Here is a 17,500-nt window from a genome sequence, read left to right on the forward strand (position 1 = left end):
CCGCTGATAAGTCACCTGTAACGTATTGATAGGTCATGAATCTTTCGAAGTCGTCCAAGGGGTCAGAGGCGATCAGAGTTTTGCCTCAAGTCATATTTTAGCCAGAGGAATCTAATTTATCACAGAAACTTGTCAAGAAGAACGAAGCTGTGACCTCTGAGAATGGAAAGAAGAATTCTCTGATGGATATTTGATCCTTTATGTGAAGATGGACCGCATGGAGAAGTCATTAATTCGCGAAGCTATAACCGTAGCATGACAATCTCACAGTCGCACAGCTCATGCGATAGAAGAGTAGAACGAAATCTAGAGGACTAAATCACTCGATCGCGTAAAACCCATTCTTCACTCTTGTAACCCCCAGATCAGTAAGTCAACTGTAACTCTATCCGATTGTACAACTCTAGTTCCTCACCGCATTACGCAACATTTCCTGTACCAGAGTTCGACATCGTTTAAGAATTGGCTCGGCTCGGGAGGAAACGAATTTGCGGTGCGCGACACCGTCAATCGAGCAATCCCGCTAATGATCGTTACACAATAGCAGCCCAACCCGTCACATGGTGTAGCGCACTGGTGGTGCTCCACCGGCGATGCAGAAGATGCACATGATTTGATGCGAAAGTGTGTGGCGCACAAGCGCGCTCACTACTCACCTGGCGCCCGCAAGGGATTGCAGCGCGTGCCTGCAAACGTGCAAACTAGAGAGGGAGAGACGCGGAGGGGACACAGCATCCGTTATCTAGGTTCTTTGTTTAAAAATAACAAAGAACTGGCGAAAACCGCAAAACCCCCTCGGCGGCCGTGGCGATACGCTGCGCCTCTTGATTGCGAGTGCGTTCGCCAACATCATCAATTGCAATGCAGATTTGTGTACGGCGGTCCGCGGTGATGTGATGCATTCCATTTGAGTGCCACCCTTCTGATGCCGCATGGTGGACCCTGCATGGTCCAACGAGGAAGGCACGGTCGAGCACGAAGGGAGGGAATGATTCACTTTAAAAAAAAAACACATGCAATCGCCGGCCCCACGTGGAATGCGGTAATGGAAGGGAGGCAGGGTGTAAATTGGAGCGTTTATGAAAATGTGAACTCCCCTTTTCGTAGCCCTGCCCTTCCGGCCGGAAGATTCGTGCGCTTCCAATGGCTGGCTCCGATTAACCGTTAGCGCCGCGTTGATAGCCGCCCTTGTTCGCGAGTTTGTGTTCGATTTTGGGAAATCGTTGGCCGACACGTATCGTTTGCTGCTTGAAATTACACCGGGTGTGTATCGAGCGTGCATGCCAGCGGAACGGGGAGAGGGAAGGGGTTAAATACTGGTAGTAGTACCCAACACCTCACTGGCGGGCTAGCCGATACGCAAGGGATACCAAGGGTTGTTTTTTTTATGTCGGAGGAAGTAGCCAAAAATGATCATTAATTAAAACAAACACCGGACACCGGACACAGGCGTACAGTACAGCCAATGCTGACGTCATACGGCACTGCTCTTATAGGCGTACGAATATTTATCGCTCGGTTTCGGATGAAAGTGAACCCTAGCGAGTGTACGCACCGGATAAGTTCGCCTATGGTTTTGGCGAAGCTGGTGGGAGGATTGATTCCCTCTGTTTTCAATTTGTCCATCGCGCTTTTGATGCTCTGTTTTGGTCACGTCTTTTTATAGCCAGGCGAAGCCAGCACGGATGACCAAAGCCGCCACCGACGACATGCTGTTTGAGCGATGAGCAAACAAGATGATGAGAATCCGTGTTTCGGACACGCCAGATGCGGGTCTACATTGCGTTGGTGTGATACAATCTGCGCTAGGGCGGCCAACCAACCGATCAGTCAAAAATTCATCGAAGCAGATAATGCCCGCGGATTGGATTGTCAAGAAGACGCCTCCACCGGAAACGGTCAACCGGTGTGTCCGTTGATCTTCCCCTTTCGACAGCGCGGAGGTGTTACAACGCTTTGGAGGTGGTGGTACGCGTAATGCTTTGCCGGTCATCGGTGTCGCCAATTTACATAATTTCTTTAACGGCGAGAGGTCATCGCATCCGCTGATTGGAGAAGTAGAGTTGTAGTTTGCTTGGAATGCTTTCTACGCCGGCGGCTCAAACTGGCGGACTGAAGACTGTTCTGTTCGATGGGATTTTTATTGATAAAAATCAGTTCGCAACGTGCGTGCTACAATATAGGTCACGCAGGTGGTCGTCATTTTTCGTGGATCAATCTGCTGCTTTCCTCTCTTCACCATCGACTTCGTAACCTTCGCTTTTTCTTTTTAGAACGGAAATGAACAAACCAGCAACATGGGTGGCTAATCGGTGGTTAGAATTACCTCCTCGATCAGTCCTCCGATCTCTGAACACCGCAAAGGGCTTGTCTTCATCTCGCGTTGGTCGATCATCAATAATGCCTGACGGCAGTAAATGGTGATGATTATTCATTTCGCTCGAACGCAAAATGCAAATTACACAACGCCAGCGCGAAACCCTCCGCAAGCAGAAGGACGATCTACAATCTGCTGGCGATCTCTCCTATCCTGTCTGGGGTCTGGAGCTGAGTCTTCTTGGCTTTCCCTTTTTCATGGCCCTGCCCTGTGCGCGCGAAGGGGAAAAAGGAAGTATTATCGTAATAGAATTATGAGCAACATATTTTTAGAACATTAACATAACCATCGCTGCCAGCCGGCGGTGGGTAAAGCAAGTGACCTCGTGGGCAACAGCAGCAGCAGCAGCAGCTGAATCACGACAGAGAAATGGAGGAAGGAGTGATAGTGAGGTAATGAGATTTGAGCTCGTGTTCCGAGTAGATCCGTTTTGCTGGTTCGCTACAAGACGGCGGGCCCTCACCGTGCCTGGCCCTGTGCTGACGTGTTGACCGCTAGCGAAATGGAAAGGAGTTCCTCCATTCTGCTGCTCCATTCACCTCCCGGTCTCTGTGCCGTGGTATGACAAATTATCCGCCCGCAGGAGCGATTTATCGACAAGTAATTCAATTACACCGGCATGTTCCGGCTAACTACGGCTCGGCTGTCATACGTACGACTGTCTAGCGGGAGGGGAGTCCCCAAGGGGCAGCACCGAGACACACCTATGCCATCGAGTGCTGCAAAAAGGGAAGGGCCGCGCTAGAGCTTCTAAACGGCAAAGGGCCGCCTGCAGCAGCGTGGCGCCATGCCGTGAGACAATACATTAATCAACCGCAAACACACGTCTACATGCGTGGTGGTGGAGGTCCTGGACTGGAGTCGTTCTGCAGTGCTGGTCAGGAGGGGCACCGTGTGACGTCCGGAAATTGGAGGGCGCTTTGTAGGGTTTCGTTTTGCGCACAGTGCGCCAGTAGCTTTTGGGTATCTGTCGTCTTTGGGGAACTTTTCTTTGAAAAAAAAACGAATTTCTTATGCTTGACGATCGCTCACTCCTCTTGCTGACTATAATATTCTGATTGTATCTCTGTTTGTCCTCGTATTTCTTGCAAGCAAATTGGAAGTCACTGTGAATGACCTCTTCAGACAGACTTGCGTATTGTCCGCTGTGGAATCATATGAACTACACAAACTCCTGTGCGGTAATCCATCCGAACCGACCGGTGATGCCCCTGCGGGTGGTAACGGTCCAGTGCGATGGAGCAGGCAGTCCTCCCTTTTAACCACTAGCACTATATTCCTCATGCAATACGTTGCGTACTTTGCATTTTATAGCCATTAAACGACTCTTAATACTCTCTCGCCCTCGGTCCGTCTCTGGCTCTCTATCTGGCCGGTCCGTCCGGTCTGTTTCCTCTCTTCGGTCGTTGGCGGCACTCGATTTTTATGTTTTATTTCTTGAATTTTGCTAATCGTAAACGCTGCATAGGCCACATCTGACAGCTCAATTTATTAGCCATACCAGCGAGGCCCGGAGGAGTGTGGAGATCCCCGGCCAGGCGCCGGGATCCGGATGTTGGCACCACCATCACCACAACCGGGGCTTAAGCGCCCGCCAGTACACAGGACGGATTTTGATTTCAGTTCATTCCACAGTGAACTACTCTGCGTCTCGGCGGCAGCGTAGTGATGGCAGATAAATGATCAGATCTTTTGCAACGTGCGACGAACGTCCGGTACATTCTTCGGGATCTTATTGACAGCGAGCTTCCTTCCCGAGGCAGCGCACGCGGTGCGTATCCAGTTTCATTCGTCCAATTTAATGGCACTTTTCACCTTATGACAGTTTCCTCGACCTACACCACCCCGCATGGCATGGCAGTGACCTCACGGAACATCCAACAAGAGGATGCACATGGCGCCTTATGGTCGTGGTCTACGGGATTGGGATTTAGCTTAACCGCAATTCGATGAGCTGCGGCTAAACGAAAGTGATCGGCTGCCCCCAGGGAGGGGGAGAAGGGCTCTCTTTTTCGATGCTAATCCCCTCGGTTCGTCCCTCGAGTCTGTCTCGCTAATCTGCTCCTGGCCACGCCCGGCACGGCGGCACGTTGTTCAACGTTGGTAAAAACACGTGTATCATCGCTCGACGTGGTCGCATCGGCTCAATTGAGGGTGATCGCGTAGCGTATTAAGTCTACTTCTATTACTGTCTTAATCGGTCGAATCGAAATCGGTTACACGACGAGACGACGAGGTACATTGCAGCTCGCCGTAGTACCGGTGGTCCGTGTCCGAGGCGGCAATTGAAAGAGAATGTAATAGGAGAGCTTATCTGCAGGCTGCGTAACGTAGCAGGGGGGGGGGGGGGGGGAATCGCTAACGCACTGCACTGCACTGCCCGACACCCGGCACCACACGGGGTCTATCGTGAGGCCGCAAATTAGATTATGCCAATGCGTTTTCCAATGATTTAGTTCCAAATGCGCTTCGTAGGGCAATTATCTGTTTGATGGCGAAATGGGAAAGGGGAGGAGGAGTGGATGTGCCGCCAATCGAGAGTGTGAGGTTCGCTAAATCCCAGAGATTAAGTTACTGCTTGAGGTTCATTATGTCGGAAAATGATGAAGTGGTTTGCTGTAATAATGGTCATTTTATGGAAATGGATTGACCAAAACTTGTTGGCTATCAGATGGCTCTTGTAGGACATTCTAGGGCTTTTATTAGTCGTGACTCTGAGTTCTTGGGTGATCTTAACAAATTTAAGCGAATAACAACTTGTTTATAATATTTTTCTTCGACAATTCTTGCCCAAAAACAGTGATAGTTTTGGTCGATTTTAGCAGCAGCACTGCGAGCTCAATGTTAAAGTATTCAATACTAATTCATTTCAACTTGTTTGTAATGTTTAAGAGCACAACATCTTCCCAAAAAAAAGTTGTACAAAATACAAAATTATACCAATACAAATAACAAAATTTAAATACTGTCTAATTAATAGGAATGAAACTGATGCAAAATTACCGCCCAAAGAAAATGTAACTGGTTTAAAATTGAAATGTATGCTTTACAGTTTTTTTTTATTGCATGAAAGCATTAAAACCGAAGATGCCGAAGGGCAATAAAATCGAAGAGATCGTCAAATGTGATCTGAACACACGTTCTCAATCCTCCTGGTTTGGAAGTAGCACCTTGCTAAAGCACGCCAATTGCTCGTTCGCACCTTACACACCTTGATACATCACCGTTCCCGCTGATCGGTGACTAAGAACCTTCTAACCGCGTATGATCGCCTATCTCTTCCTTGCTATCGTGTGGTGTGCCACCTTGTTGGCGGTTTTTCAAACGATCTCGGGCTGGCTCGACCCGGCCGCTAGACATGATCAGTATCGCTGGTTCTTGAACGATCGTGGTCGCCACGCACAACGATCAACGATCCCTCGCTCGTGTCTTGTGAATCACCGAGACCAGGTAACGATCGCCGCACACTGGGTACGGTTCGTTGCGTGGCGTTTAGTTGTTGAATGTGCGATCGCTTGGTACATTTTATTTTTGAGTTAGCAAGTTTACTACCAGCAATGGACAGTAAAGATTGAATTTTTATTATTTCATTTGAATGATCATTTAGTAAGTTTTATATTGTTTTTACCGACCTTTGTGGCTATTTTTTTCAATAAAATACATGATAACAAAAGTTTATCATTTCCCAAATTTTAATAATTTGATAATCGTAAAGAAGATCGTAAAGAGAATCACAACTTGCAATGTAACTATTTTTTTTTCCACATCGCGACAAAGCAACGATGTGCGCAACCAACGCCGCCGCCGAAGATACCCGAAGCGAGCTGCACTGTCCCGACCCAAGTGCGGTCCCGGCCATTCTTCTATCGGATGTTGGCCGTCGCGGACGTCGTCGTCGTCGTCGTGGGTTTTTCTTTGCTGGGCAAACGTGCCGTACCATAGTGTGTGCAAGTGCAACGGTGCTCAGTCAAAGCGAATTTCAATCTGTGGCCTCTACGCAAATTGCAACTGCAGTGTTCTGATCGATCGATCAAGGCAATGTGTCTGGTGTAGAGTCACTCCTTTCAAGGGCCCGTTCTGCTAGAGAACCGTTCAAGAGTTCTCTCGTGTGTCCTCCATTAAGGTGTGAAATAGTTGTAAAAAAACGCGAATAGAAAAGCGTGACAAGTGATTATCCGCCCGGCGGGGGGCTAGTGCGCGATCTACCGCAATGCTTCGCTAGCGATCCCGCGATCATCACGTACGCACGATTCGCTGGAAATCAGCCGAGTGTGTGGGGGTGGTACTCAACCCTCTCTCGAGTCTCGAGTGCAATTTTCGCGTTCTATCGAGCGTGCTGCTGCTGCTGCTGCTGCATTGTTTGTTCATGTTCATGTTCAGCACCGGACAAGGCCGGCACCGGACGGATCGTAGAACTCCCGGGTGGCGCTGGAGCTCTCTAGGCCCCAGCAGGGCCCGTTTTTGGTTTGGTTCATTGGGATAGGTTTAACGTTCGGTTTTCTTGTCTCTTCGCTCTCGTCTCGTCGTCAACGTCGCCACGGCGCACGGCGCGGCACACGTGAAAGTAGGCCGCCAACGCCATCGCCGCGGTCCCCTGAGTGCGCGCGACCGCGCTTGCGACTTATTTATCTCTCTGTCTCCCGTGTAAAACCCGTGTGAAAGTGTGTGGTGCGTTGTAGCAACGTATGTGTGTCTCTCTGTGCGTGGTGTAGGGCAGCAGTGTATGTATGTCAAGCACAGTACATGCCAATTGGGTTGCGTTACTGTGTCCAGCAGCAACAACAGCAGCAGCTGAGCAAACACATAGGCCAAACTCATTCGCTTATCGCAGTAACCCATTGTGTTTGTGTCTAGTGTCACTAGTCGGGGGAAGAGCGCATTGTTTGGCCTCGTGGATTCCATTCAGCTGCCTTTGGAACACACCGGAATCAATCCACATAGAATATTCGCAAATGTCGTGATTGTGAAACGCGCATGGATATGCGTTGTAGAAAATCTGTTCGCTTCTAGATCCGTTCGTTCTGTTCTGTTTGCATCGTTGGTTGCTTAGTCATCTGACCTGCTGTTGTGTGGTGTGCTGACATTGGCATTGGGATTTTGTTGTTGTTGCCGGGGGCTCCGGTGATGCGAGAGCGAGATCCACCAACGATCATCGTCGTGTTCGTGTTCGTGTCGCGTTGAATGACGAATCAACGAGATAAAGCGCAAATTGGCAAGCGTGTGACGACGGAGTGTTTTTTATATTCCCCCCCGCAGGCAGGACATCGTGCCTTGTGTGAAAATTCCTAGTGTTTTTAGTTAATCCAGCAAAGTCAGTGATTCATCCTGAATTCGTCGCCGCACGCAAGGCAACAATCGTGTGTGAATGAGTGAATATGTGAGTCAAGCAGGCACACAGGAGGCTGTGAGTGCGAGTTGGCATTGCTTCCTCGAAACAACGAGAAGAAAGTGACGACACCAGAGAACGAGAGAGATAGACAAACAAGTTAAGAACCCCAGTGCAGTAGTAGGCCCGGCAAAGAGGATGCTGGGTTTCAGCAAGAAACCGGGACCCCCGGTACCACCACGCCCCAGTGCGGCAACCGTTGCATCGGCACTGGCAAGGCAGCGTGAAAATTCCCCCTCACCAACCGGTGCAACGGGCGGCCAATCGGTGGTAAACCGTGGAATGGCAACACTTAAACCACCACATCCGGGTCGTACCGTCATCTACAAGTCACCGGGCTTCGATCAATCGCCCGCCAGTTCACCGGTTGCCGCTTCAAGACGGGAATTGCGCCACGAACTGGCCGAAGGGCACGGGCTAAGCCCACAGCCAAGGCCAAAACCCCTGGAACGTGCTAATGGCGGTAATGTGATGTACCGCTCGACGTGCAGTATCGTCGAGATCAACAGCTCCAGTTCGGTGTCCAGTTCGGCTTCGTCATCACCGGTGGCCACCTTGCAGAAGGGCCACGATGGACAACACAGGCAGCAGCAGCAGCAGCAGCACGTTCATCGTCCACTCGAACCACCGGTAGTGCCGATAGCTCGCCGGCGTATCCGTTCCGGCGAACCCGATGATCAGTCAGTGTCGGAAGTGATCATCATCAACAGTGGTGGCGGCCAGCGGAAGGAAAGGAAGGATTCGACCGGTGGCGAGTGTGACAGTGGGACGGAACGGGGCGATAGCTCCGGTTCATCGGCCAGCGCCGGCAGTACGCTGGAGCGCGAAAACAATCTGCGAAATCTCGAGAGCGCCGCGAAGAGTAGCCATTTCACCGAGATCATCATCGGATCGAATCAGAGCAGTACGGTGGTGCGGAGTGGCAGCAAACCCAACATTGCACCGAGAACGGAGGGTGTCGGTATCGGAGGTAGTGGTGGTGGTGAGGTTGGCAACACTGTGATACGATCGAGCTCGGTACGGCTCGCGGTCGGTACGCCGACGACGGCTCCATCATACCGTCGCCCAGAACCGGAAGGTGGTGAGCACGTACAGCCCTCCTCCGACGTCAGCCGTTCCGGGCTAGCAGCGCCACAGTCCAAAGTGATGACGAAACCACCGCTGGGGGCATTGGATCCGGCCACACTCGATTCAAAGCTGAGCGAACAGAAGCTTGCCTTCCACGAGCTGCTCATCTCTGAGCTGACCGCGATGAGGGAGAAGCATCAGCAACAACAGCAACAACAACAACAACAACAACAACAGTCACATCTGGATTCCGTCTCGCCAATCGAACGAAAGATACCCGAAACGGTGGAACCAGAGTATCCCCTCATTCCGACCACCGTCGTCACTGGCAGCAACTTCGGCGGTCATGATAGTCCGGTCGATCTGGAGAAGGTTAACCGGCGCCAACGGTGCCCCTCGGAGCGGCGATCATCGGGCAGCGAAACGGAAGCGACGAGCCCGAACGGAACGGCGATCCGTTTGCCAAAAATCCGCACCTCGGACTGGATCGAGGTGGGCGACAATGGCAAGCAGGTGGTGCTGTCGAGCTGTCAGATCAGTCTGGAGGATTCCGGGCTCGAGGACGAGGAAAAGCTGGACGATGCATCGTCCGGCGTTGGCGACTCGTGGGACAGCGTGAAGGAAGATGTAGAATCACGGTGAGTCACGGTCAGAATGCGGTCTTGGTGCGGAACAGAGGCGTTATACTGATAAGCGTGACTGGATTGGCGCCATCAAAAGGGGCCCGATTGGCATTATCATTTATTGGCGCCTAGGCACATAAAAAAGGGAAACTGATTTTTATGGACCCCGTTGTCCGATTTAATGTTGGTTTCGAGTGGCTTATCTCGCGGCCGCAGCGCCTTGTTTTTGTTCGTGACACGACGGAACATTGGTCAATGGCGATTCCCATGGTAGGGGATGGGCTCTATTGTTAGCCTTCAAAAAGGAACACCGTGCGGAAGCAAAACTCCCAGAAATCCGATTCCCCCCGGTGCTTACAAACAACGCCACTTGCGCTTCGAGGGTAGGAATAAGAACTAACGATGAATGATTTTCCTTTTTTTTTTTTGAGGCTTCACCATAAGAACACTCCATAACACGGCTTAGCGAATAACCGCACAGCCCCTCCTCTGGCCGGTCAGGTGCACAAAAATATGGCGCTGAAGTGAGGGACATCCAGTTTGCTTTCACGGGGCGCTTTTGTCACGTTGATGTGCCCGGTGTGCGGGAATGAAATTGGATGCCGCGAGACTCATAAATAACAAAAACAAACCTTCCGGTGGTCAATGCATGCAAAGCGGCAGAGCTTGCGTGTGTCTGTGTGCCAGTGCAGGTCTGTGAAGCGGATTGAGAACGAGTTTTTGGAAGGGTTGACCTCCGGACTACGAAATGAATGGGCCCCTCAGTGAGCCAGCCAGCAAGAAAGAAGGCAACGACGCAGCAAGAGCTGCATGTCATGCAATGAATGTATGAACGAGAGACAGAGACGCTTCTGTGTGTGTGAGAGAGAGAGAGAGAGCTACTTCCGATGGAGGTTAACGGGGTCTCGATCAGATCACTCGGTACGTGTTTGGTTATGCTTCCAAAGGGGGGTGCGTGGCAGCATGACCAGCGCCAATTGCCTCCCAGCGTTCTTGATCACACTCATAGAGAGTCAAGTGATCGTCTGCGGTCTGCGGTGGCCACTTGTGCTATGAATAAGAGATTTCTGGTCTGTAGACAGCGTGGCCTGGAAGAGGAGGAGGAGAACTTATCACCCTTGTTGTTGTTGTGTACCCGTAACAGCCTCATGGTCGTCAGCCTCTGCCCGTTCCACGATCGCCCTTCTTACCCTAGATCCCCGGGAACGGAATGGCTTCCAGCTTGTGTGCATCTGACCGTTACAGACCCTCGGAAGGGCTTAACGTGTAACGTGCCTTAACACAGGAGGAAATGGTGCACCCAAACGGCTACCTACGGGTAATGATCATGATGCGAGAGATCACCCCACCATCGTTGATCCACCGTCGACGACGACGACGACGACGACGACGACGATGCATTGTGTGTTGGGCCATTGGCATGAGCTGGCAATTTAAGCCAAGCAACGGGAAGGGTGCCCATGCCCATGTGCACCAGGCCGTGGAAAAGCCCTTGGTCGCGTCACCTAAGCCAAACCAGCGAGAGATAGTTGGCAGGTTCATTATGGTTCGCCTGGTTTTGTGTGGTTGTTGAGGCCATGGCACACCACAGCACAACAGCACACAGGGCACTGCAACTCCTGCAGACCCAATTCCCAGATGCCCGATTATGGGTGCTGCTGCACCGGTTGCATAATGTGCTGCACTCCAGCACACCAGCACCGATGCAAATGTGCGCTACGCTTGAGGATCGTGGGGAAATGGGTCCCAGGGGGTTGTGGGCGCAGGTTTCTTCCCCAATTTCGCGCGCAGTACTCTCTTCCAGCAGCAGCAGCAGCAGCAGCATCGTGGAATGTGGCACCATCTATTCGTTCCGTTCGTCACGCACTCATCGTCAGCGTCGTCGTGTGCAGCATTCCGCGAGAAGAGAGACACCAGAAGAGAAGTGTGGCTTCTTCCTGCTAAAGAGGTCGACGCTACGGTGCGCGGAATGCTTGCGTTGATTCGTTACATCCTCCACCGTTACACCCCTTCCAGTGCGAGAGATTCCGATTGGGATTATGTTGGAGAACAGCGTGCACCACCAGTTGCTCGTTATGTCTCGGTGTCGTGATCTTGGGTTTGTTCTTCAAAATCCGTTCGGTGGTTTGGTACCATATGGATGTTTTCTATGGTGAAGGAATGGAGTTCCTTCTTCTCTTCCTCTGCAAAACTGCGCGCGCGCGCGCGCGCCTTGCGGTGAGCACACGCGTGATTTATGGGCAATCATCGTCATCGAATTCCGAACCACCAATCTCTACCATCTGGCAAGTTGGTGGTTTTCGGTGGTTGACTACGAGGTGTGTGGTAATCGGCATCGTTTTTTTTTTCTTTCCTTCTTTTTTTGTCTTCCGTTGGCACAGTTTTTAGGGCAGCGTAATGGCGTAAATTTGGGGGAATAATTTGGCGAAACTGTGGCGGCGCGGCGGTTGTGTCAACACAGCACATCGAGCTGTCGTCACATTGACCGTTTGATCTTGACGTTGGTTCGTCTTTCCGTTGCCCTACTGGCTGCCGTGCCAGATTCTGTTTTCTGTCCCGCGCCGTCGTGCGTCTTACTTCATCTATCGCGCCTAGAAAGGAGGATGATCGCATCACGACGATTGAGACGCACATCCGGAGCAGAAGCAGTAGCGGTGGGGTTGATCAACGACTGGCGAGGTGTCTTGATGGGCTAACCGGTACACTGGTCAGCGGTGGTGGCGATGTTAATTTAATGTGAAAAATGAAAAGCAACTGATGGCAATGGTGATCGAGGCGAGAGACGGACAGACTAGCCGAGCGGCTGTGCCGGCCGGCCGGCTTTAAACGACCGGAAACGAAACACGTTCGATGGGGTACGGGGCAGCATCGTTGACCTAGTTTCACCGAACGAGTTTCGGAGTTTCTGCTTATAATTTGGATATCTTGGGAGGAGGATGGTGAGACCGCATAGAGAAGAACTTTGCTAGTTCGGGATGCTGTAGGATCGTCCAGGAAGAGGGTGGTCGATCGTGCGTGAACGAGATTGGCATTCTAAGTGGCAAAAGCTGTCCGGGGTGGTATCGCTGAACCACGATCGTCTCATTAGCAAAGAGATCGACATTGCTGGATCTGGATCATGGTGACTCGCAGGACGGTGGTGGTCTCCCCTGTTCGTGTTTTGTCACGTTGGACTCGCGCGAGCGTGTGGTCCACCGGATGGTGTATGAAAATGTGATGGCAATCCGTTTGCAAACGAAGAATCTCGTTAATCTACTTTCGATCGACACGGCGCTAGGGTTGATAAGGATATTGGCTACGGTACACGAGAAGTGTTTCATTGGAATTGGGTAGTACCGTGAAGATAAGATAAGCTCATACTGGATTGAATTAGAAAGGAAGATGTTAGTGCAGTGAGGAAGTTGCATAGCAGGAAATACAAAGGATGTCATCTCTTATATTTAACGCATCACTCGTCAACCAAGACAGAAGTTTTATGTAAACAATTCCTTTTTTAATGAGTGGAATTTGCAAGAGCATAGTGATAGGATGCTTCCGATACCTTAACACACTACTTTTATTGGTATTAACCGCTACTGTTGTAGTGTTTAGGTTGGCTTAGACACTAATAATTCAATTAATTCTACTAAAAGTTCAGATTTCAAATGGGTATAGAAAAATAGCTGATAGGTATTCACAATTAAAGCTTACAAATGCCGATAGTTTTGGACTTAATGTCAATAATATCGCTCCAACTAAATCTGGACGACTTTACAGGCTTGGACGTTAATCTTTTATTGCTCGATTGCTATATCGTTATTTATTCTTGCATAGATAGTGTTTAGAAGGTTCTTACTAGCCAAATGAACTCTCTTCCCAGATAAGCTTCTAGAAACGAGTGAATTAGATGGTCACGCACGACCCCAATTGTGAAATTCCACATTTCTTTACCGTTTCTGGCATCATTTAGCGTATTATGAAAATTTTCAGGTAACAGCTCCTTGCTCAACCGATGGCTTAGTTCTATCCATTACGCCAACTGATACGATGGTACACAGTAGTGTGATGAAGCGACAAGCGGCCGCCAGGCTGGTGCAATACACTGCTGTGGCCATATGACCCTACCTTCCTTGTCCGATGCGTGTGCTAATCATTTGCGTAACACAGTTCGCACCCACCGCAACGCTACAGGGCTAGTAGTGAGTTCGGCAGGAGTCAAAGAAGAAGCAGAAGAAGAACCCTACTCCGATGTGGTGTGGTGTCCATCTGCTCCATTAGCAGCCCCGACAGGGCCTGGTACTGGTTACTCAGCACACGATACTGGTTGCACCACTGGTTGCCCTCATTAGTTGGTGGCTGGTTTTTACTTTAAGAAACGATACCGCCACCACGACACGTCTAGTGGCTAAGCTGTTAGTGAAAATAATAAATTCGTTAAATGCACGACGCAGCGCAGCGCTTTCGCAGGATAAGCTGGCCCCTCTCCGTTGCACATTTATGTCGTGCCGTGTGCAGACAAATTGGTGGAGCTCTGGTGGAGACAGCCAACGGCTTAGGAGGAGGAGGAGGAGTGCGAGCGATTAGCGATAATGACGCGGAAATTGGTGCGTTTCGCTGGTCGGTCTCGGTCTTTGGTGTTTTGGGTGCTGTGCCGTCCAAAGCTAAAGCGCTGGCCACTGATATCACCAGCACGAAGGTTGATCAAGTGCAGCAGCAGCCCACCGAGCATTAACTTCGATCGGTGAGGTGAGTTGAGGAGTGTTTGGTAACAGGAGATGAGAAATTGGAACGCTTAACGAGCGAATCGATCGATCGCGTGGACTGTGCTGCTGCTACTGCTCGCCCACGATGCACGCACGCAGCACCATCGCGGCACGCAGTCAGGTTAGTGTATCTGGTTAAAGCCGGAGCACGCCAAGCGAGGCCACTAACTAGTCTGCGCGTACAAGCTGCTAATGCTCTCTCTCTCCCCGCACACTAACGTCAATTTGTCCAGTGTCAACGGGCATAATCAGGCGTCATCGATCGAGATTCGATACCAGGAACCAATCCGTCTTTAAAAACCGAACCGAGCGGGACCAGCTCAACACCTAATTCCGTGCGTCTATGTCCTGCTAATGGCGTGGTCGTGGCCGCTACGATCTGCTGCCGGCGCTTTTTTGGCGATCGCTGTCCGTCGAGCCACATTCCGAAGCAGCTAATTGATTTCGACTCGGGAAACGGGCCTCGGGCCGGGCTCAATGATTGATCAGTGGGCCGCAAGGGCACTGGGCGTTGGTCGCAAAAAGGAAAGGAACAATCGGCGGCGGCGGCGGCGGTGGAGGTTGCGTATTAGACAACTCTTCGTCAACGGGGTAACTCGGTCAACGGGTTGGGTTAGGACCAATAACGGACAAGTTCGGGTACGCGCGCACGTGCCCAACCTCTTTCATCACTTCTCTTGGGACCACAATGTGCTGGTAGTGCTTGAGATTTTTTTTTTCTTCTCAGTATTCGGCACTCTGTGTCCGTTCGAGTGGTGCGCGACCACCGATCATTACGAACGTTCCCATTGCCCTGGAATGGGTGAATGGGCCACTAGAAACCACCCACCACAGCCACTAGTGACCGTGGAAATGACGTAATAATATGGCAGAACTAAATGCCAACTCGCAGGCAGGCGGCCGCGCGGGGCCTCTCTCTGGGAATGTAGAAGCAATCTGGGGGAAGATCTGGACCATCATCTTCCATTGGGTGGATGATGGCAATGGTGGAACGTGAACGTGTTCCAGCTTTTCCATCCCGGAAATGGGCTTTCTTTTTCCCCTCGGGCCTCGGTGTCGAATTACGCGCGGTAGTCGCTTCTTTAGAGCCCGTTTCTCTCTCTCTCTATCCAGGGAGTGTCATCTTCTTTAGAAAAAAAAACCCACAAAGGTACACAGGGTGGGCTCCACCGCAAGAAGTCGATCAGTAGATGGGTGGTTTGTGCTTTTCTGTTTTCCAGGTCGCGCCACAAGTAATTGGTGATGGACGGACGGACTCTGCCTCCCTCCCTTTGTTTGAGGTCGTCGTCGGTCGGTGGAATCGGGAATTCGGATAGTTGGACACCAATCTTCGCGCGTCGTCTTGAGCGAGGGGAATGTGAACTTTTCCATCTTTTAATGAACCTTTTTTTCTGTTTGAAATTGCTAAGCTCTAAGTAAGCGGTGGTGCTGCTGGCCGGAGAATGTGGCTCCGGAGCACGAAAGTGGATCATGGGAGGCGGCGCTTCTGCCATTGCGGTCTGATCTGGAAATGACATATTTCATTTCGGGGTCAATTACGACGAGAAAAACGCGTCGGCGAGGGTAATTTTGGCATTTTTGACCCGTGGAAATCCGGTGATTGTGGGGTTACAGATTCCATTGAATTGTATTTGTACCGATTAGTGGTAGACAGCCTATTAACTACTTGTGTAAATTGATTTGATGAGCTCGATTCTAACCTTTCACTCTGTCTTTGGTTTACTTTTAGCATCAAAATGTCACTCCCCGGGTTGCCACCGTTGCCGAAGAGTCTGAGCGGTTTTGATCTCGCCGGCGGTGTCCAGTTCCAGTCCAGTCACCATCACCACCACCAGCAGCAGCAACAGCAGTCCCAGCAGCAACAACAGCAGCAGCAGCATTCCCATCACTATCCGCACCATTCACTGCAGCAGCACCATCAGCAACAATCGGTGCCAGCGCATCAGGTGCAGCAGCACCTTGGACTGTCCTCACACTCGTCCAACCACCTACCGTCCTCCCAGTCACCGGTGACACTAAACCATCACCACACGAACCCGTTCATCCCGATCGGTTCCTCGACGTTACTGCACGGTAGCAGCATCGCGTCCCTCGACAGTCAACAGCGTGGCCACTCACCCGTCAGCGCACAGCTGTCGTCTGGTAGTGCTGGTGGTGGTGGTGGACGCCGATCCTCACCACAACCGGCGGCAAACGCGGTGGCACCACCAACGACGACCTTGGACACCCAGCTGGCTATCCTGCGACGAGAAATGGTAAGTCCGTGTCCCTGTCTCGTCTCTCTCTCTCCTGCCCCCTGTCCCAATTAGATCATATCGGATTCGATTGACCCAGAGAGCGCGCGCGCGCCCCCTAAAAACAGCCGAAAATGTTAAACGACTTCTGATTGGTTTTAGATGGTTGCATGTCGATCACCGTGTGCCGGAGGTCAGACCAATCCGGCTGGCTGGCTGACTGACAATTCCAATTTAACGCACTAGCGAGGATCGCTCCGTGTTTGTCGGTCTGGAAGTGGGACGAAGCGGGAGCAGAAACTCATGAGTCATTTTGTAGCAATTTTCCCGAGCGGCGGGGAGAGGGAAGGGATGTTTTCGGGGACAAACGTGGCCACGGATCCAAGGTCCAGAGCCAATGTCAATGCAATTTGGGGGGGCGGAGGGAAGGATCGTTTGTGTTTGCAAAAACCACCGTAGATTATCTGAGCGCTTTGTTGTTGCCCTCGTTTGTTCCAATCGTTTTTTGTTGTGGAATCCAGGAGGACAAATACCAAAGTTGTTTTCGTCTTTTAAACGAATAAATGAATCGCCTTTTCGTGTAAAGGGGACAAGGGTGGATGAAAAACAGGTTTTCAATTACCATTCTGGTGCGTTTCGGATTGAGATTTAGAGACTTGTTTTCGCCGATCCTTTGTATTTGCTCATACGATACGCGAGCGGACTTTATGTTAATGCAACTTCTTGATGCAAAGGAATGTTTTTTACCGAGAATTTTTAAAACAATGGCGACAACACTGATCATGATTGAGTTGTACGATTGAGTTTAAAGATGGTTTTGTGGATCGGAAAATACCTTTTCCGCCAACAGCAGCAAGTAAAAGAGTAGCAGGAAGGTGTGCAGATCGTCCCCTCTCTCTCTCTGTCACTTCATTCCGTTCTCATTCACTGGCGACCGGCAAAGTGTGATCGATCGTCTATACTACTGACGATCGCGCGTCCCCATTAAGGCGTTGCAAGCTCAACCTGACTGCCTGACTGCCGCCTGCGTTGGTCGGCCGCTTTCCGTTTTGCTCTTTAGGTGAATCAAT

At 50.9% G+C, this 17,500-nt stretch overlaps 1 protein-coding gene across 3 annotated transcripts in view; it reads left to right on the forward strand.

Annotated features, from left to right (window-relative positions):
* Positions 1-6,258: 6,258 nt before the first annotated feature.
* Positions 6,259-17,500, forward strand: part of LOC126572961 (AF4/FMR2 family member lilli-like) — a 48,387-nt gene continuing 37,145 nt past the window's right edge. The window contains exons 1-3 of one of the 3 annotated variants that reach the window (XM_050232703.1): positions 6,259-6,500; positions 7,634-9,469; positions 15,926-16,451. In XM_050232703.1, the coding sequence (XP_050088660.1) occupies positions 7,902-9,469; positions 15,926-16,451 (2,094 nt within the window). In that variant the 5' untranslated portion in view covers positions 6,259-6,500; positions 7,634-7,901. Of the gene's footprint in view, positions 6,501-6,585; positions 9,470-15,925; positions 16,452-17,500 lie in introns of those variants that run through there. The other 2 variants (XM_050232704.1, XM_050232702.1) reach the window with 2 other exon arrangements.

The sequence above is a fragment of the Anopheles aquasalis genome, chromosome 2, assembly GCF_943734665.1.
Source record: "Anopheles aquasalis chromosome 2, idAnoAquaMG_Q_19, whole genome shotgun sequence".
Taxonomy (NCBI): domain Eukaryota; kingdom Metazoa; phylum Arthropoda; class Insecta; order Diptera; family Culicidae; genus Anopheles; species Anopheles aquasalis.